The sequence below is a fragment of the Hippoglossus stenolepis genome, chromosome 20, assembly GCF_022539355.2.
Source record: "Hippoglossus stenolepis isolate QCI-W04-F060 chromosome 20, HSTE1.2, whole genome shotgun sequence".
NCBI classification, from domain to species: domain Eukaryota; kingdom Metazoa; phylum Chordata; class Actinopteri; order Pleuronectiformes; family Pleuronectidae; genus Hippoglossus; species Hippoglossus stenolepis.
The window spans coordinates 11,487,253-11,509,178 of NC_061502.1; the positions used below are offsets into that span (position 1 = coordinate 11,487,253).

The following is a 21,926-nucleotide window of genomic DNA, read 5'->3' on the forward strand; positions in this document are numbered from 1 at the left end:
TGACATAAATATGTTCAGACACCCTGTCCTCAAAAACGACCACACACACTCAAACCTCCATGTGTGTTATGTTGCGGTTAATTAATCAATAGAAATGGTATGTTGTGGGTCCAAGAGGGCCTTTCAAAATATTAGAATCCCCAATGAGGTGACACAAATTCCCACATGGATGATCACCTGAGTGGACTGTGCTGATTTGGTGCGGTGAGTTATTCGTGAAATGTGATGTCTCTTGGGTAATCTTCTCTGTTGTTGTCGTGCCTTTATGTCAGTGTTGTTCTTCGGTGAACGACACATTGTGTTATTCTGTGTGGGTGGGTGAAGTCTGCACAGATGCTGATAACAGGGGGCATGAAAAACAAACACCATGGTGCTTCCTTGACTCAACCTGTAGATGGCAGTGTTGACTTGTATGAAAGTTACAGTAGCAGAAAATGAATCCTTCATATCCTGTACTTGATGGGTATGAATACTTTTTGGCTCCGAACAAGGCTTGTATGTCTCTTTTTGTCACATGTGCCACCTTTAAAAGGTCAGAATGAAAACAACTGTTGATTGTGAAATTGATTGAAATGTTTTAAACTGGAGCCTAAAGTTGTAATAAAGTTCTTCTACAGGAAATATTTAATAAATTCATCATCAGACACATTGAACTAATGAATAGCAGAGTTCCCTGGATGTGTCTGGTTTTAATAGTGAGATGTTTTGATTGTAAAAAGCTGCTCGAACCCCAGCATAGTGCTGTTGATGAAACTCCGCCCTGTAGCCTGAGATGACCGACTCCTTTGAAGACTTTTTTTTTTTTATCCGGGTGGAGCGTCGCAGCAGCCGCTCTACACGTGTCAGCCCCTCGGTAGAGTCCCTGAGAAGATCTGGTTCATACTTCATGAATCTCTGAGTGGAAGTGATTTGAACCGCGCGGGCTTCAGAGTTCGCGGGTTCGCCCAGAATAGAGTCTCCAATCCGGGGAGAGGAAATCCATGTGTGGATCCGCATGTTGTAGAGACTTCACCCTCTGATTATGAACCATTCAGGTCAGCATGAGTGAGATTTGAGACATTACGTTGTGAGCTGAAGCCGATGAACGTGGTTTTCTAAAGCCTAAGGTTGTCCTTATCGTGACTCTTTCGCCCAGTGGTGACTGATCACCCATGAGACCTGGCGAGTCTCCGCCACGCTCACTTGTACTTCGCGGTGCTTTGACCCGCAGCACTTGGGTAGAAACTTTATCGAAGCGACTAATATGATCGAGAAACAAGCGCATGAAGATACTAAACTTAACCTGGATGAGACCAAAGAGGACCATGCCCGGCAGGAGGAGACGGTGGACGCGTCGCTGTGCGCCGACGAACCCAAGCTGAAGGACGGTCATGAGGCGACGCCGACCACCCGCCTGTACCGCCGGCGCTGGATGATCGTGCTCCTCTTCAGCTTCTATTCTCTGTCCAACTCCTTCCAGTGGATCCAGTATGGCATCATCAGCAACATCTTCATGAAGTTCTACAACGTGGACGCCTTCACCATAGACTGGATGTCCATGATCTACATGCTGACGTACATTCCCTTCATATTCCCGGTCACCTGGCTCCTGGACAAGCGGGGGCTCCGGGTCATCGCGCTGGTGGCCACCTCGCTCAACTGCGCCGGGACGTGGATCAAGGTGGCCAGCGTCAGACCCAACCTGTTCGCCGTCACCTTCCTGGGCCAGTTCTGCTGCTCCCTGGCGCAGGTGTTCATCCTCGGGATGCCGTCGAGGATCGCGTCGGTGTGGTTCGGCTCGGAGGAGGTGTCCACCGCCTGCTCCATCGGAGTCTTCGGGAATCAGGTAAGCGAGCTGTGAGGCTAACGCTGTGTTCTCCTCTGTAAATGCAGGTCAAGTTAGGTCCTCACCTACTTCATTACTTATTCAATCCGTAGGCCTGTGTATGAGCTCCACTGACTCCATAAGTGACTTGGACATTCCCACATCTATTTGGCACGTCTGCGTAATTACGCACATCCAGGCGACCACAGTGCTTCTCTTGTGCGTCCAAGGCACAACGTTGCCTGCTGAGGTGGTGAGAGAATGAATGGGTTTGTACTCCAATCACATGAACTCTCCACACAGACAAAACAAGTCAATAAGAGGAAGACTAAACGTGATCTCTTATCATGTCATATGCATTAAAGTCAATGGAGAAACGTATATCTACACATATAGTATGAGTGTATACATTATTATAAATACAAATGTGTCTGGATGTCTTGAAGCTGTGGACAGATTCTGGCAAAGCTGACATTCCACACTTTTGGTCCTGGCTGAGGGAATGCGTAAAAAAGTATAGGAAAAATTACATAAAATACGACCCTGTCTTCAGGTGCTGATGCAGTGAGCGATAGATGGATGAACAAAGAGCAGATTTGTAAAGTCTGTTCAAAAACTTAACAGTTGACTTTGAGTGCACTTGGTCTCACTGCATCTTATTCAAAATCTTAGTGGGAGTCAAATAGTTTAAAGATAGCCACATGTTTTTGTTAAGACGCATCAAGGATGAAAACACTTTTGTGGAATTGTGAAACAACCATACACACAATCATCTACACTCTCATTTAGCTTTTAGGAAAATGTATCCACACACAAAAAACATGAATCATAGAAAGAATTCTACAAAAGCAACTATTTAGACCATTTTAAAAGAAAGACGAATGAAGCACCCAACTTCGTGTTAATTAATTAAAAGAGCGCCAACAAAAATAAATTGGAAATCATCAAAGGTTGGCAAAGTTTCATCCATTCACACACATTTAAACAGTGCATCTATGTGCAGCACTCTCTCTATCACACATCATTCATATATGCTCGGAATGGGGGAGATGGAGATCGAACAGCTGACCCTCTGGTTAGTGGACGACCCGCCGTATCTCCTGAGCCACAGCTGCTCCCGAGTGTCTTCACTGCGGCTCATTCAGAGTCTGAGTGGGAATCAAATAGTTTGAAGGCAGGCACATTTTTTTTGTTGAGTCACCTCATAGACAAAAACAGTCTTCTGAAATTTGTCTGACTGATCTTGTGAAACAACAACCCACAAAATCCTCCACATTATCATTTAGCGTTTATCCACACACAAAAATACATGAAGTGCTGCTTTTGTATTCTGTTCATCTAAATAAATCGCAGCAGCAACATTTGACATGGCGCAGACAGGAGAGCAACGATCTGCATCGTGCCACCGGAAATTAAATTTAAACTCACGAGCATCAGATGTAACGCGACAAGTTTTTGAACAAACAACACTTGAGTCAACATCAAAACTGAAATGCCACTGAAAAGTCATCGCTTAGCACCAGGGAAGTTCAGTGCGGTTGTGTGCTCGGTGCACGACGTGTGTGTTTTGGAGGCAGTGTCAGCAAATAACAAACAGACTTCCTACAAATCTTCGTGTGTGTGTGTGTGTGTGTGTGTGTGTGTGTGTGTGTGTGTGTGTGTGTGTGTGTGTGTGTGTGTGTGTGTGTGTGTGTGTGTGTGTGTGTGTGTGTGTGTGTGTGTGTGTGTGTGTGTGTGTGTGTGTGTGTGTGTGTGTGTGTGTGTGTGTCGAGACGCTTAAAAGCAGATGGCGATGCTTGGTGAAGTGTTTGTCTTCAGGCTGGATTTTAACACTGTACAAACGTTCCTTTAACACTACCGCTGACCTGCTGACAGATTAGGTCTCAGTTTGACACAACTCCTGGAGACATATAGACAGATTAGGTCTCAGTTCTGCTTGTGTCACAGGTTATCTCACCACGGCCAGACAGCCTTTACATCAGCACATGTCATCGCATCACACCCGTCTGCAGGAGGGAACGTATGTCTGAGCCATGTTTAACACAAAAGACTTTAAAATGTTCAAAAGTCTGTGGTGGGATGAACATTTTAAACAGCATAGTCGATACAAAGGGCTGGGAGCAAAGGAATCTTCCTTGTTATGCCTCTTCACCTAATCGTAGGTAAAGAATAACACAGACATGGAATCATTAAGCTTCAAACGAGTTAACTTTCACAATAATTAAAGTTCAACGCAGAGAGAAATGTGTGTTGCAGTTTCCAGGGGGTCACTTGTACTTGGACAGTTAACTAAAGATAATCCAGGGTCCGAGTAGGTGGGAGTGGTTTGGGTGGAATTGGCCTTTCTCCTTTATTAACATCACATGACAGGCCTAAAGGTAACAAATATGTGGAGTGAATGGACAGGGAGCAGTGTGCGTCCAGGACAGCGAGCCGTTAGGAACACAAGCTCCGGCATCTCTCACCTCTCACGTTCTAGGAGGGGGGCCCCCCCGCTCTGGGACAGTCGCGATGCCACGAAACAATACTTTGAAAGGCAACCGTGCAAATTCTGAACTCGGTGGTGAAGAGTGGCTGAGGTCCAAGGCCACAAAGGAGCCCGCTCCAGGCCTCTCTTCGCTGCAGTGGAGCCCGGGACCTCTGGGTAGACCAATCTCCATGGGCTCCCAGCTGGACGGCGTTGCGGGCTTACGAGGTGACCACGTGCAGCTGGTCCCGAAGCCCGAGACCAAACTGTACCACCGCCGCTGGGTCATGCTGTTTCTCTTCAGCGCCGTCTCGGCCAGCAACGCCTTCATGTGGCTCCAGTACGGCATCATCAGCAACATTTTCATGCGCTTTTACAACATAGACTCTCTGGCCATCGACTGGCTGTCTATGATATATCTACTCACATATATCCCTCTCATTGTGCCCGTCCTGTGGCTTCTGGAGCACAGGGGCATCCGGGATGTCGTCCTCGTTGGTTCAGCCTTCAACTGCATTGGTGCATGGATCAAAATTGGTAGTGCAAGTCCCCATCTGTTCCCAGTCACCTTCTTTGGCCAGTTTGTGTGCTCAGTAGCCACTGTGTTTGTGCTTGGTATTCCCTCTTACCTCGCCTCGGTGTGGTTCGGAGAGAAAGAGGTCTCCACTGCCTGTTCCATAGGAGTTCTGGGAAACCAGGTCTGTCTGAATATCTAATTAATCATTTAATTTGTTCTCCCACAGCAAGAGACTCATAGAGTTGTATGAACTGTCTGATAGCTGCATGTAGATTATGCAGCGCAGCACTAAATGCCAGAGTCACATAGGACTTCTAGTGTCTCAGTGTGAGAGGCCTGAGAATTAAGTTAACTGTTTCCTGAATACTTCTAGTCATACTTGGTCGGTTTAAATGTGAAAATATTGAGTCCCAGTATTTCAATTGTGTGTTAGATTAGTCACATTCCAATGTTGCTTTTAAAATATATTTATATAGCAAGCTAAATTTGTAGAAATATGATAAAAACGTGGTTATCGAAGTCCATTTGACTCTTTGGCAAAAACTTTTCAACTCCATGAGTGTTATATACAAAAGACAGATAAGAGATGTACAATTTTTTGAGGACTTAAATTTTTTTATTTATTACTTTATTAAATTTAAATTGAATTGTCTTTTCTCTGCTGCCAACTGCCTTTAAAGATCAATCAGAGTCTGAAAAATGTACACATTTAAACCAGTCGCAAACCAACACTTTTGAATGATAAGTATTGAATCACTGATATATGCACTTAATATATGTCAAAACAAGCAAAAATGGCTTCTAAGTTTATCTGAGATTTTGAATAACGGCAGCAGTGAGGTTTAAATCACCATTTTTCTAATCCACTTTGATTTCATGTTACCTCAAAAACCAACCATGTAGCTCTGTGACCTCTCTTTCTCTAATTTGTGCTGTGTGCATTCCTCGTCTCACAGCTGGGCATCGCCATCGGGTTCCTGATGCCTCCCATCCTGGTGCCTAATGTGGAAGACATGGACGAGCTGGCTCACCACATCAGCGTCATGTTCTACATCACAGCAGGAGTGGCGACCTTACTCTTCATCCTGGTTGTCTTCGGTAAGATGACCCCCAAGGGGCCCCCAGGAAACATGTTCATTATATATATATATTCTGCATGATTGGATTAATAGCACATTTGTTCGAGGTTTGCACCACTGAAATACCTTGGGTCCTCCATTCTCTGTCTCTTGTCTTGTGGAGGGTCATTTGTCTAGATTTAAGAACTCAGTTGTTTTACCTCTATTTTATATTTGTCAATAAAGACAGAAAACTTAACATGAGGCAGCCATCATTTAAGGTCTGTAGCTGCAACTGGCAATTGTTTTTATTATCAATATGTCAGACAGTTTTGTTGTCACAATATACCTGTTATTAAAGCCCAATTTTACTTATTCATATCTTTATTTTATACTTTTTGTCATAGTTATTGTATATTTTCGTAGTTTAGTTGGACCACCAGTCAAAATAGAAGTTTGATGGTGAGTTTTCATAGAAAACTGAAAAGAAACTAGCAAATATTCCCATTTGAGAAGCTGATACCTGATCATTTATTGGTAATTTTTGCTAAAACGAATCAACTTAGACAGATGAATGAAATCAAAGACATCATCACCTCACTGAGCTTTCTCTCATTACACTCAGACTTTTTGATGCCTTTATTTTTCTACCAGGCCAATGAGATTTCTCCATCTGCAACCATCATCTAAACATTATCGACCTAATGATTTTTAGATGATTTAATAGCAGACCTACACTCTGACAAGAAGCACGATAGAAAAGTGCTTAGCAGTGGATAAGAAAAGTGCTGACCACGCTGGCACCAACACAGAACCCTTCCTGAGGGGGAGGCAGAAAAAAGAAACTATTGTGGTAGAAGTGAGGTCAGGAGAAGTGTCCCTGGAACGAGCACAAATGTACAGGAGCGCTCCAGCACACTACAATCAACAGTATAGGTTTGTAAATTAAATGCTGCTTATAGATACATTAAGACAAATAGAGAAACTATAGTAACAGAAGGACTTTCTGAAAGAAGGAAGTGGTCTTACACGGCATGAGAAATGAGTGATGAGCTGTCAAAAAGAAAATGCTGAGTTGCCTTGTATCTGCTCCTTATGCAATTTGACTCCAATAGTCTTAACCTCCTTTTTTAAACAGAATATCTTAGAATTTATACTTTTAATTGCACATGTAATAGCTCACATGTTTCTGTATATTTTAAAGCTCAAGCAAAGATTTGTGTGTTATGTTAAGTAGGGACGAGGCAGATGAATAATTAAGGATAATTCAGTAGATAGAGAACCTTGTTGTTAACTATAGAGAACACTGGACAGAGCAGTTGTCAGACAGGAACGACGCGTATGAAAAAGCTGTTGTCCTGTAATGTTGGGGGCTGGAGGGTGAAGGATGGAGGCGCTCGTCGGCTTCCAGAAACACAAAAGCATGTTTGTGAAGGCATTCCATAGTAGGACCATGCAACACATTCAGGCTGCATTAACTGTCGCTGTTGTGTTGACGGTATAAAGTCGTGTGATTCGTGCTGCTATCGCTTACTCCAGCGAGAAAGATTCCCACCAGCTGGCCGCAGTAGTTTCATGATGTGACGCATACACTCGCACACACCGAACAACCCTCGCACATACATGCGAGATGTGTGAGGGTTGTCCTGCTGGCCGGGCCATCTGTAGCCCCGCAGCAGGCCTGTGAACCTGTCAGCAGGGTGGACTGAGTCCCAGGATTCACAGATTTGCATGAACTGTGTCTAAAGAGAGGTGAGAGAAGACGTTTTGGCTGCTGCGGTCCTCTGAAAGACACAGAGACAGTCTGCATGAGGACACGAGGAGTGGATTTGGTTGAGTGAATGAGAAGAATCCCCGGGCGTTTAGGGAAAATATGCATGCACAAACAAGTTTTAAAAATAAAACTAGCTAATACTTTGCTTTTGCTTTGAATGACTTTGACTGGGGGGCGGCACAGTGGTGCAGTGGTTTGCACTTATCGCCTCACCACATTAAAGGGATGGTTCACCGAAAAATGAAGATTCCCTCATTATCTCGTCACCACTATGCCGATGGAGGGGTGGGTGAAGTGTTTGAGTCTGCAAAACACTTCTCAGAAGTTTCAGGGGTAAACAGCGTTGCAGCCAAATCAAATACAATTGAAGTCAATTGTGACTCTTTCTTCAAACGTAAAAATCAACAGACAAAAAACATAAAATGCTCCAAATAATAATAATAATGGCTTGCATTGATATAGCGCCTTTCACTGGACCCAAGGACACTTTACATATGTCTGTGAGGACAAAACAGAAGAGAAAAGAAAAACGTAATAATACTTGTGGTGCCATCCAAGTGTCCGTAGGCCGCAACATTCAAATTGGACTAGAAATGAGGTCATATTCACCAAGTTCACACTGACAAGTTCACTTTGACTTTTGACTTTAAATTTGGCTGCAACACTGTTTACCCCCTGAAACTCCAAAAGTCTTTCTCACTTCCTCGCTCCTCAAACACTTCAGCCAGCTCACCATCGGTATAGTGGTGAGTACATAATGAGTGCATTTTCCTTTTTGGGTGAACTATCCCTTCAAGGGTCGGAAACCTGACTGCCAGCCGAGGTTTTTCCGTGTGGAGTTTGCATGTTCTCCCCGTGTTTGTGTGAGTTTCTCCAGGTACGCCGGCTTCCTCCGTCGGCCCAAAAATATGCAGGTTATTGGATTGGTTATTGCCCGTAGGCGTGAATGTTTGCAAGAATGGATGCCTGTCTCTACATGTCGGCCCCTGTCATACACTACTGACCTGCTCAGGGTGAACCCCGCCTCTCCCCTAATGTTAACTGGGATGGAAGGAAGAACATGACAGTGACCTCTCATGCAGTAAAATGCAGCTGGGATTCTGTGGAAATTACTGAGCCTGCACTTTTAGAGCGGCCGTATCAAAGAGCAGGTTCGTTTTGTAGAATTAGCGAGAGGCCGTTCCTCTCCACAAACCCTCAGTTCAGATTGACCACGGGGAGAAAGGGGCTGGCTCGGCCCCAAGAACCACAAAGACAAGACATCTGTGTTTCTCCGTGCGGCCTGAGGACGAACCCTTTCAACCAGGAGAAAGAAACGGGTCACTGAAAGTGACAGTGACTGGCCGTTTGTCCTTCAGACGTGCATGGTGTCAGAATGTTTACGAGTGCGTCTTGTTGCAGAGCAGTGCTTTACGCTAAACATAGACGCCTCACATGTACAGTGGCACATGCATCTGTTCGACATTTCAGAGGTTTGCAGGCCTGTCTGCTTGTGTAAACTGTGACTATTGATTCAGCCTCTTAAATCCCAATACTCTCAATGTTTCCAGCCTTATTCGTTTTTTGACAATATCACGTACAGTAATATTCTTTTTTTCAGCTTGCTTGGTTTACGTTCTATTTATTTGGTTGTATTTGTGGTTTTTTTTATTCAGTTATTTTTACGTATAAGTAAATTTAAATATAAAATTACATTTCCTGGTTATAAGGGTTTGATAACAACATCTTAGAAGTCATTGCATACAACTCTTGTATTTCAGCATTTAATGTTTTTGTTTCTTTGTAAAGAATGTGCATTGTTGACTATAATTACAATCACAGCTCTGTGGGTTTGATGTAATGATGAACTTGTGCAATAACTGAAGAGCTCAACGAGGTATAAGAAGTCACCAGAATCATTCAATGCAAGCAGACTGATGCGTGCCAATGGCTCAATCGCCTGTCCACCTGTAACTGGCATTTGAATGTATATTTGTGTGTAGAAGAGTTTGCCGCTGCTTTTTATCCATGTGTGATAATTATTTTGTTCCTCTCCTTATGTCCAGTCTTCCAGGAACGTCCTGAACTCCCCCCGACTCAGGCCCAGGCCACAGCTCGCAGCATCCCACCGGAGCAGTACTCCTACACTGCCTCCATCCTCAGGCTGCTGCGCAACAGGCCCTTCATCTTCCTCATCATCACTTACGGTCGGTCATCACCGCTCGCGACAGTAACAGTTGTTAGTTTAAAGCATAGACTGTTTATAACGATGGACGACATGAAGCTAAAGCATCTCGATCGCCCCCTTGTGACTGGCTGCAGTATAGTTCATGAACCCAGCCTCCTCACTATTAGCAAATAGGACATAGACCAAACTAAAAAGTCAAAATGCACATCACATAAATATTTCTTAAAGATGGTGTCGGGGGCGATTCTGCAATCCCACTCTGACAACGAGGAGCGAGACACAAATCTCTTCCAGTATTGTCACACTTTAATGCTCAGAGCATGGTGCACAAGACAAAGGTTGGTTTGTAATATGCAACCCGATGGGAAGCTGTTCTTTCTCTTTTTACATTTGGCTTCTTCCTCCCCCTCTGGTTGAGGGTTAGGGTTTCTAAGCCAAAGGTCAGGATCTTCTGATGACATCAAGGCAACAAGGCCTTAGTTTAGGCAATCAGGCCAAGGTTCATTCAGTTGTACAGGATACAGCATGATCAAGGTCACATCGTCTGAGATTCAATCATGATCAATCAAAGGGGAAATTAACACGATTACATTGGGCATGATCAAAATGTTACACTTCCCTTACAATGGTTCCTGTTATTTTAGGTAATTCGTATCACATTGGTGTATCTTCAAGAGTTTATTTTTCCAGGAAGTTTTAATTTGATGCTATAAATACAGGTTGAATCTCATCCATCCATCCCCCGACTGCTACTGCGCAGACTCTGGCTCCAAATTACGTCATCGGCATGAGATGGCAGCGTTTGTATATTTTGGCAGAAGTGGAGACTTTGGTTTTTAGTTATATGATTGGTATTATCTCTCACAGTAATCATGCACCAAGTCAGTCAGTGACTTTCCTGGATAATGGTTTTATTTATACATGTAAACCTCCAGTAGAAAAAACCAGCAACCCTCCCTTTAAAGTTTAACAAGACTTTTAAACCTCGTATCGGTGCACCAAACAGAATTTCATCAATTATTCTAGAGCCAAAAGATATGACAGCGAGTGTGTCCTGCTCGGGTCCAAAGTTTGTTTATGGATCTGATAATGTTTAACAAATGGGTTTGATCGATGTGGCCCAAAGGTAAAGACAGTTTATGATGGGATATGAACTTAAGGCCTCATTTACCAATACCTTCCTTATCCTACCTATCCTTAGGAGAGTTTAAGAGCATGTTCCCTCAGAAAACATGCTCTTAAACCGCACATTTATTTGCAACTGTGTTGTTACCTTCTATGCAGTCTGTCAAGTTTGTCCAGTCACAGCCGCTCTCTTGGGAGCTGTGAAAAAGGAAGTACTTTAACCTCCTTTGACCCGACTGTGTCGTTCACGTGACACAATTCACGTGACTATTATTAGTACGTGTCCCTGGACTTTTTGACTTCCTGTATGTGAGCTTGCAGTTAACAATGTTGAGTCTGACATTTACCTGGGGTTGTCCCACTGTGCACTGCAGACTGCAGTACAACACAAAAATGTGTAATACTTGTTATTTTTACATTTTTACTCAATTTATTCTCTATATGATTATAGAAATATATGTCAATGATCTTTTTAGTGTGTAATCAAGGTTTAGTTTCTTTACGTCTGAGTTAATGAATTTATGTTCAAGGAAAAACGTGAAGTGCTGTTGGCCTTTTATAGAAATCCTTGTATTGGGACGGCTGTGTTTTGGAAACGAGTGTGATTTGGTCCATCAGACACAAGGGAAGACCAAATCTTTCCACTGTTCATGTTGTTATATTTCACCATTTGGTGGAGGAAGTCATCTCGGAACATCCGTGACAGGTTTCCTGAAAGATATTTCTGTCCTGTGGTTTGTCGTGTGCAGTGCCATACTGACAGTTGTTTCCAAACCTACAGGTCTGAACGTAGGATGTTTCTATGCTGTTGGCACCCTGCTCAACCGCATGATCATCGAGCATTACCCTGTAAGTACACACAACAGTTTTTGGTTTCATTTCCTCACTGTGTATTCACCTCCGGTCAATCACACTGCCCCAAACCTTTTTTGCACATCCTATAATTTGTCATTTCAGGACCTGAAAATCTGGATCTGCCTTGATATTTAGAATAAAAAAAGAAGATAATAATACACAGTAAATATAGTAAAATACAGAGATCAGATAAAATCAAGTGTTTTTTATTACCAGTATAAATGAAATAAGATAAGATAAAGTAATCAAAGTTAACAAACAACACGGATAAAATAAGTAAAGGCTTTTCAGTAGAAGTGCATTTTAATGTAACATGAAATGGATAAACTGCACTGTGGTTGTAAGATTTAACGCTGATTCAAAGAGCTTATTTCCTCTTGAGTTTCAGTGGTTGTATTAATAGTCATACTAATCAGACTATATAAGCTCTAAGATATGTGTATAATGTTATAGAATAGTGTTTCCTTCAGAAGCTTTTCATCTTATTTGACCGTCCATTGACAGGGTGTGTGGAGGAATCATTGATGTGATAGAAACTCGTTAAAATTCCCACCTCTGCTCCTTTTGTGTGAAAATGGATTTATCTGAAGCTGCCGTGTCTTTACTTGGTATGTGAGGTCATGGGGTCACTGGTCTTTCTGTTCTCTCTTCCTCAACCTTTCAGGGAGAAGAGGTGAATGCTGGGAGGATCGGCCTCACCATTGTCATTGCAGGGATGGTCGGCTCTCTGATCTGCGGCATCTGGTTGGACAAGACTAAAACCTACAAGTAAGGCGAATGTCGACAGAGGAAAGAAACAGTGCGCGCGTGTATGACCCCATGTTTTTCTTCATTCATCATTAAGCGACGACACAATCTCTCTTCTCACCTGTTTATGGCCGTTCACCTCCTCATCTCACCACAGATCTTTAGTTTTTATGTGTTGACTCTGTGTGTGTTTATCCAGCTGCAACACGCCGCTCTAACAGTGACCCCTGAGCCTCATGCGCCCTCTGGCAGTGTAGCAACAGCAGTGTCCACCCTGTGGAGCTGGGGCTTCATTCAACCCCCTCTCTCTTATTTACCAGACTTTTGTCCTGCAAATCAGGGAATGCGGTCGTGTTTGTTGCTTACATGCAGAGACACATTCACACATTTAAATCTCACATAGTTCTGCAGGTCTTTTTAAATGCTGGTTATTATAGATTTACAGGGAGTAAGGAAAAAGGTGCCACTTATAATAAATAATATATATAATGAATAATGTCATTGTGGACTTTATTTCTTTCTAACTGTATGAGAGTATGTCTCCCTGCAAACATATAGAAATACATTAAATTGGTTTTCAACCTCATGAAACAGTAGCAAAAGCATTTTTTATTTTAAATAGTGTGTTTTTTGGATTTGTATTCTGTGTTTAATTTTCACCCTTCCTTGTGTGTGTGTGTGTGTGTGTCTCTGCCTCGATTTTGTTGCCTTGTGTTTTGTCATTTCCTGTTTTATTTTGAAAACACGTCACTTCCTCTTGTTTCCTGCTTCCTTGATCACCTGCACAATGCACACTTATGTGTCCTCCCCGCTGTGTCTCATAGTCTCCCCGCTCTTCAGCATTTAGTCGTTACCTTCCTGTGTTACCCGTCATGTTTTCAGCCTCAGTTGTGTATCATCTAACTTCTTTTTCCTCACTATTACAGATTTATTCATTCCAGCACTGGACATTTTGTTTTGTGTACCCTGATTTGGGTCCAGCTCAGCAAAGAATGACAATGAGTCCACTGACAATTTTTAGTCAAAGACAAAAATTACATGGGGAACCGTTGATAATATTATATCTGCTTTTATACATTTTCAGACCGCCTGAGAAATTACTGTGGTCCGCTACAGCGCCCTCTGTCTTCAAATCATAATTGCTATGCTCAGTGTTGTATATTGCCTCTTGTGTGTTCCAGGCAGACCACCCTTGCAGTCTACTTCATGTCTCTGGTGGGGATGATCATCTACGCAGCTACACTCAGTCTGGGACACCTCTGGGTGGTCTTCATCACAGCTGGAACTCTCGGGTATTCTGACGTCCATTCCTTCTTTCTTCTTTGGATAGAAGTCATGTCATCTAATGAACTACTTATTTATTTTAGATTTTTGCACATTTGTGAGATGCCTAATTCAAAATACACTTCATGTATGACATTTCAGTCAAAGGACATAAAACTGAAATTATAGTTTTGTAGGAATATATAGTGTTTGCCACCAAATCAGCAACATACAGATTATAATAGGTTTGAAGCTCTTAACTATTTGCACATTCTTCAGAGAGGGTCTCGTCCAGAGTAGGTGAATAAATCTGGGTCATTGATGGAAACCTGCGATCATTCTCTATTGAATCTTACTTCATACTGTGAAGTTTGTTATGTTAATATCCCCAGGTGCAATATTCCTGTTGACATTTGCAGCAATGATTTACATTGTGTTTATTTAACGGTCAACTTTGGCTTCTATGTTTTTACATATGCACTGTAGGATGTTAGGAAAACATTTGCCTTTGTACTGACCCAGTATTGAAAGTCAAGATACAAAGGGTCAAGGTAATACTAGCTCGTGTTTTGAGGGAAGAGAAGAAACGTACGGAGGGAGACCAACTCCATCCAACTGCACAGACTCTGGCTCCAAATGCGCAAGATGGCGACAATATCCGGGATGTTCTGGCTTCATTACTTGACAGTGGGAGTAAATTGAGACGTGTCGTCCTTCTTTATGTACAGCCTGTAGTTTAGAAAGTGAAGTGGTGTTCTAGATGGTTATCAGATTACAAGTATGTAGGTACATTGCATGAAATTAAAGGCTACGTAGCCATTATGAATTAGATAAGATAACAGTCAAAATCTACAGGGTGGAATGATCCAGTCTACTCCAATGATTCTCCTGTCTCATGGGATTAAAAGCATATCTAATCACCATCAGTGACTATGTGGCTGTTTTGAAATCATAAAAACACCTCTTCAGTCGCACAGATTGCTCTCCCAGATTGGACTCACCCTTTTCTGCGAAGGCACACCTACATAATACTCCAGCGTGCGCACAAGTATTTGTCAGGCAACATTCCATATTCCTGTCAAACAGAAAGCTTGTTTTGTTAATGGAGATTCCAGGAGCTGTTGTTCCTGTTTAACGTCACTAATGACAAACGCTTCAGTCTTAGATACTGGGAGGCCGCTGACAGTCGATACAAAGTTCGCATCCTATGGTGAGGTGTGACGAACAGGGAGAGGCCAAGACAACACCCATCACTGTACTGAGCATGTGGCCCATAATTAATAATAATAATAATAATAATGCAAAATAAGAAATAGAGGCTGTAATGTTGACATTTAGCTTAAATTAGTACCTTGTGTTATGGGGTAATAGCTGAATACTGAGCTGTTATGGCCAAAAAAACACCAACATAAATAACGTGTGTGCGTGTGTGTGTGTCCAGGTTCTTCATGACAGGCTACCTGCCGCTGGGCTTTGAGTTCGCTGTCGAGCTGACGTACCCAGAGTCAGAGGGAACCTCCTCTGGACTCCTCAACTGTTCAGCACAGGTACGTCTCAGTGACTGACAGGATCATCCCTCAACAGCATTTTTCCAGGATCAGCAATAACAGTAGATTAGATAAGTGGTTTTCTTGCAGGTCGCATCAAGATCGGCTAACAGTGTTTTGTGATAACACTGTTTCCTGTCACATGGTCACATGTCATTGTCCCAGTGTCAATGCGAAACATTAGATAAAATCTGTGACACTATCACTAAGATTAAGAAAGTCCTTATCCTACTACATGGGCTATTGGGATTTTTGTTTTAATGTCTGTACAGTATATTAGATCACAAACTGGGCTGTACATCCATAGCAAAAGAGGGAGACGCACACAAACCAAGATATTCCACAAATATTTCTTTAAAATATAAGGAAGAAGTCTTGAGCAAGCTAGTTAGTAATGTCAGCAGTGTAGGTGGGTGCATGACTGATGTATATGTGCAATGTTGTAAGGTGCAGAAACAAACCAATCACCTGAGGAGAGTTAGCCAGAACAGAGCTCCAGCCTTAGGGCACCGTCACACAAATGCAAAGTGAATGCTGTGGGTCAAAGTTGAACTCCGTGCGACGCCGCGCTGCAGTTTGCCTTGCGACAGGAAACATCGCTTCCTGCCTCACACAGATTGGAAGTAAACAGGACTAAGTACCAGAGCTGCTGATCAGCTCAAGTACCTGACTGATAACCCTCTGCCACGCCCACCTCAAATACCTGCAGAGGAAGCAGACACACACACACAAACCAAACAGTCCCCAGACGATTTTCATAATAACGGAAGAAGAAGCAGCATTTGAATAGTGATTTGGATGTTGATTACCACGGCAACATCCATAGTTCATAGTTGTGTTTGTGTGGCTGCACCAGGGAAATACTCACTAAATATGTAACTTGCAAATGCTGCAATTTACCGCAAAAGGAAAAAAAGCTGAGTTGAAACCCATGTGTGAGCAAGTAAGAGCTCTGCAGGACAAATGTGCAATCTGCGTGTGAGCAGCCCTCAGAAAACATGTTGGTTTAACTATCGCATGCTCTGCATCTGCAGGTGTTTGGCATCATATTCACCATCTGCCAGGGAAAGATCATCGATGCCTTTGGCACGTTGGCAGGCAACATCTTCCTCTGCGTCTTTCTTCTGATCGGCACAATATTGACAGGTAAGATCTTTCTGTATATAGAGTCATAAGGTCTCAGGTCACATACAGCAAAGCACAAGAAATGTCTGTGTCTGTGACTGTTTCCTTTTTCGGATGTTTACTCATGTTCCCGTGGGAAAATGTTTAATTTCTTAAAATGTAGATGATAGTTACTGTGAAACCTGAGCGACTCTACAGAGCTGAATGTGGTGATTCAGACATTTACATATACTTGACAAATAGTTTTTTCCCAGCTCATACATCACAGCAAAGACATTTGGTTCTTAAGCATCCGCTCGAGCTTTGGAGATCTCAGAAGTTCTTTGATCGCCTTTTAAAGACTCGCCGGTCAAGACTCAGCTGTGCTGTTTTCGACTGGTTTTGGGACACGAGTGTGTAACCGCAGGCATTTCCTTGTTCCACTCTCCGTCCCTCTCACTCAAAAGTGAATGTTTTTCATTAACGAGACTCCAAGCCAAAGTTTCTAGAAAAAAAACACATTGGAGGGGGGAGCAGTAAACATTTTGTTGTTCATTGACTGAGTAATGGAAACTTGGAAGCATCACTGAGATGGAAATGAACCTACAGTAAGAAACGCTGCACTGCACGACTGACACTTCAGGTGTTACAGACTTCATGCCTCAGTCAACACGAAGCCACTTTGCACGGCCCATTGAGGCTTTTATGAGCAATGAATAACTTTTTAAACATGTATTAGCCACTGAAGCACTTAACTTTTAAGAAACCGCTCACTTTCAGCTCACAAAGGTCAACACAGTGAGTTACTGTGTTTTGTAACTTAGTCAGCTTTTAGACAAATGAGAGGACACTCATCACCAGGCCCTGCTGTAATTAAAAAAACATCACAAATCATATGGAGCTGCTGAGCTGCATCAAGGTGAAATCAAGTTGACCTACATATTGTGTCTTTATTATATTCAATAATATAATTGAATATATACAAATATTTATTCAGTTACAAAGGTTATAGCTTCTTGTGAATTATTTTCTTTGGAGCCTCACAGATTTTTAGGTGGATGTCAATACTGAATATATGACAAAAAATTGCTGTAGGATACAACCAAATATATAGAACTTGTGTTAATAATAAAACAAAAACAAATATATATATATATAATTAAATACATAATCATGTGCATATTTTCTGGCTTCTTTATTCCAGAAAATAAGAAGTTTCCATATCTGCACATATCAGCAACATTAACACCAATATGTATGTGAAAAGCTCCCATCAGCTGATTTTTTTCTTCAGGCAACAGATAAGTCGCTCAGGCTCGGATTCTCTTTTAGTGGAACTTTAAGTGTGCTTCTTAAATTGCAGCTGTTTCTGTCATTGCACAATGCAAAGTTTCAAGTTAATCTGAGTTGCACATACTGTGTTTCATCATTTCAATTTGTATCTGTTACCACACAGTTGCTGGGAAATGTTTACCAAGATCTATTACACTCTCAAAGAGCCACTGTTAGGAGGTTAGGATGTGCAAGAGCCATGTACTCCTGTCCCCGTTATTACCTTATGTGCATTTAATGTTTATTTACAGCATTAAAGTGGAACATAAATACTATTCTATTCTTCTCTGTCTTTCTAATGCAGGAGTTACATTACTGCCTCATTCAAACTTTACCCGTTCTCTGTTTATTCCTCTGCAGGTTTTATCAAGTCTGACCTGCGGAGGCAAAGGGCAAACATCTTGGCCAGAGCAGCAGTAAGTGTTAAAAACAAACCATTAAACGTGTCTGGCTTTGTGTTTTTACTGAGCAAAGATTCTGTAGATGAATATCGGTGTTGGTTTCGTATTGTCTGTGGGAATGTCCCAGTAGGAAAAGCATGGAAGGAATGGGGTCAAGGTCGCATCTTGTGCTGCTCTATAATAACACACTCCGTGCTCCCTGTTGTGTCACTGGTTTTGCTGCTGTGTTTAGCTGGTCTGCGTATTGTTGAGCACTGCTGCACTGCCTCTTGCTGCGTGTCCGCTGCTGTCATCTTCCTCAGGCGCTGCCACTCACCTGCCGAAGTAATTTCACGAGCAGGGAAATAATTTACCGACAGATTGGAACCACTGCTCTGAGAAAGAACGGTACAATAAAATAAATTGTTTTAAGCAGCTCTGCCTGAAGGAGGTGACAGGATTTGTGACATTGTGAGTCTCCAAGCTCTGTGGTGAAGTTAGTGCTGAGGGGTGTCAGGAAATCAGTCAAATCCTACACATGGAGCATGAAATGGAGGAGAAGATCTATAACGCTCTCTTATCTGTCCATTAAATAGGAGGCTAGAGCCAGGAGAGGATTAACTTAGATTAAAGACGGGAAACGGCTTGTCTCTGTTAGAATGAAACTGAAACACAGTGGATATTACCCATGATCCCCGGCTTCCTGAACCAGAGGAGCTGCCACTGTGACAAATACACCAAACTCTATTTAAAATTCTTCATATTTTAGGATTATTCATGTTTCTTAGCTGAATGTCGGAGATAAACACAGTTTTTCTTATAACTTCTAAGTTGTTTTTAACTGATCTACAGTTCAGCTTTCCTCTTGAACCTGCTGGAGCTGATTCTGGCTATTTAAACTCCCTGTTTCAAGTCAGGGAACCTTCACACTAATTTGTGAAGCCGCTATTTTACGGTAGAATTGGATTTAATGGACAAACAGGAGAGTGGTATCAATCTCATCGTGTCACTCTTCAAAACAAAGAGGATAATGGAAACAAACCTAAAAGAGGGAAATCATTTGATTCACAAAAGTTGCCTGTTAGATCAGATTGTGTTGAACTTCACCCCAGACTGGAGACACACCCCCATGAACCCTGAATGAGAAGTGATGAGTAGCTGTTGTTTTAGGAGGAAGAGGGTCAGATGTCGGAACAAGACTACGGAGCCACGACACTAATCTCCCAGCAGCAGGCTCCTCCCTCTCAAGCCTGATCAATAAACCTTTCTGCTTCCTACAAAAAAACTAAACAATCATCATCTTCAAATCATTGCTCAACAAGGCAGCCGCACAAAGGTAGGAGCACAGCTATGTTGATTATCCACCACACCCCCCCCCCTCCCTCCACCTGCCTGTTCTGTCTGTCTCACGCTCAATAATATGAATCAGCACATGTACCTGATGCTGCTTTTACCAGGAACGTGATAAGAAAAAGTGTTTTACTATGAGGATTTAACTGATTGTGAAGTCCCCCTATAAAGCTTTTTATTCCTGCATAGACCTTGTAGATCTTTATTGATTTACAGATAGTTTTTTTTAAAACATCAGCTTTATTCGAATCTGACAGTTTCAAGTACTTGTACTTTGAGTATTTCCATTTTTTGTACTTCTTTATACTTCTACTCTACAACATTTCAGAGAGAAACATTAAGACTATAGTTACTAGTTACTTTCCAGATTAAGATTTTACAGTCAATAAATAAATATGCCTTGTCAGAGATCACACCCTTTTGACCTCTGACCCCTCACTAAAACAGTGTTTGTTAGTTGTTCCACTAGTTTCATTTGTGAAAGTCAACTTTATTGTCATATCTGCCATATGTACAGACTATAAAGGGGATTGAAATGCCTTCCTCTCTAATCCCTGATATACATTTGAATCATGTTAAAGTGGAAATCTTTTCCATTATTTCACCAAAAGCAAAGATTACAGAAAAGTCCAAAAAGCAATTCTACATTTTTAGAGCAGAACTTTGTTTTTGCTTATTTCTTCTCCCACCAATCATCTCATGCCCCCTCATATTTACATAGCGACCCCTGGTGGGGGCATAACCCCAAGGTTGCGACCCACCGGAATAACAACTGTTGTTATATCCACCTCAACTAACAATAAAATACTAATATTGATGCATGAGTATTAGTCTAATTATGTCATATAATATATAATGTGTATATATAATATGTAATGTCATATAATAATGTCAGTTATATGTGCCATTTTTCTGCTGAATAAGTTGAATACGTTTTTAAAGCTAATAATGTCTTTTGAAATGCAGGACTTGGACTTGTAATAGAGTATTTTGGCTTCTCCCCCACTCATGTTCAGTTACATGTTGCACCATCTTCATCAAGAACTGGATAAAATGCAGAAAAAGTCAATGAAAAGTACACAAGCATTCATGTGCTACTATCACACTTAAGCTAAAAATACTTAATTATTTTTGGTTCAATCTTCTGCTCTTTCCTTCAAATGACATGTATTTTCCACAGAATCTTTCAACTTTTGTGACATTAGGAATAGGAATGAATTAACGATTCTTCTTTGATGAATAGGGTCCCACCGACTGCCGGGATGTGAGCCTGACCACACCTACTATCATCAGAGAAGCCCAGTTGTAGACACACACACACTAACAATAACGCTTGGAAAAGAACAAAGATCTTCCTTTTGCAATGTAACAAACTGACAGTAGAACCGCACAATCAGGAAGTGACTTCCCTTTTTAAAAAAGAGTTTAATGTTTTAATTATTTTTTTAGAAAAAAATAATCCCTTGTTCGTAAAAGTATTTTTTTATATTTAACTATAGATATAAATGCTCTTTCCAAAATCAAATCTGTGGAATGTTTTTGTGTCTTGACAATTTTACCTCCCAGTATTTTCAGTGTGCAGTTGATTATGTACATTATAGATAAATAGCAATAATGAATTGACATTTAATCTCTATAAAATAATTTATACGACGGCTTTCTGATCCATTGTGGTTCACAAGGAGTAAATACTGATGACGCATGTTTGTGCGATTTTTGTAATACCTTTCATGTTTCCTGCTTATTTAACATGAAATAAAACTGTTTTGTCAATGTGTGTCGTGGTTTCTGTTATATTTTATCTCATGGAGAAACTAGATTTGACACCCAGAGAACGTTGTAAAAACCCAGCAGGTCCACCACACCCAATACAAGTCATATATCAGAGTGTCATGGTATCCTAACATTATCATGATGCAGATTCCCCTGGTTACAGTGTCAGACATTTTTAACGACGGATACGTTTTTCTGTTTCAAGCACACCGCAGTTATCTCGCTCCGGGAACCACAGCATGAAGTCATTTGAGATATTGATCAGCAGATTTATGTTTATGGAGGTTTTCTAGGAGTTCATGTAACCTTTGATATGTTATATCTCAAGTCTGCCAGCAGGAAAATCAAATTTTGACCGGTTATCGTTTCAACTCAAAGATGAACTGATTAGATTTCACTGGCCAAAGGTCACGGGGGGAATAAAGGAATGTTGACTGAAACTGGTTGGTGGAGGCATTCAACCACAGGGCAGTCATTCTAGTTGTATTACCAATAATATAATCTGCTCACAGATGTGGATGGAATTTTTCATTCAAATTTGAGACAGTGAATAAAGACACAGTTAAGAAGTTAAGAAGTACAGCCCAAAAAAAGATATACTGGGTAAGCAAAAAATTTATTAAAGAAGTAATAAAGAAAGATAGAGCTGGACTAAAGCAAGTT

The 21,926-nt window shown here is 41.6% G+C and overlaps 1 protein-coding gene across 3 annotated transcripts; it reads left to right on the forward strand.

The window, feature by feature from the left end:
- Window positions 1-798: 798 nt before the first annotated feature.
- On the forward strand, window positions 799-21,267 carry flvcr2b (FLVCR heme transporter 2b). Of its 3 annotated transcripts, none has more exons than XM_047338146.1 (11): window positions 799-1,825; window positions 5,745-5,886; window positions 9,666-9,806; window positions 11,694-11,761; window positions 12,432-12,535; window positions 13,696-13,806; window positions 15,219-15,324; window positions 16,359-16,470; window positions 18,121-18,176; window positions 19,311-19,476; window positions 20,734-21,267. In XM_047338146.1, exons 1-10 carry the CDS (start codon window positions 1,244-1,246, stop codon window positions 19,392-19,394), a joined length of 1,506 nt encoding a protein of 501 aa, XP_047194102.1. In that variant the 5' UTR covers window positions 799-1,243; the 3' UTR covers window positions 19,395-19,476; window positions 20,734-21,267. The 3 variants fall into 3 exon arrangements, with proteins under 3 accessions (XP_047194102.1, XP_035000351.2, XP_047194101.1); XM_047338145.1 differs by lacking the exon at window positions 799-1,825 and adding an exon at window positions 3,633-4,969; XM_035144460.2 differs by lacking the exons at window positions 799-1,825; window positions 19,311-19,476 and adding an exon at window positions 3,626-4,969.
- Window positions 21,268-21,926: the final 659 nt, after the last annotated feature.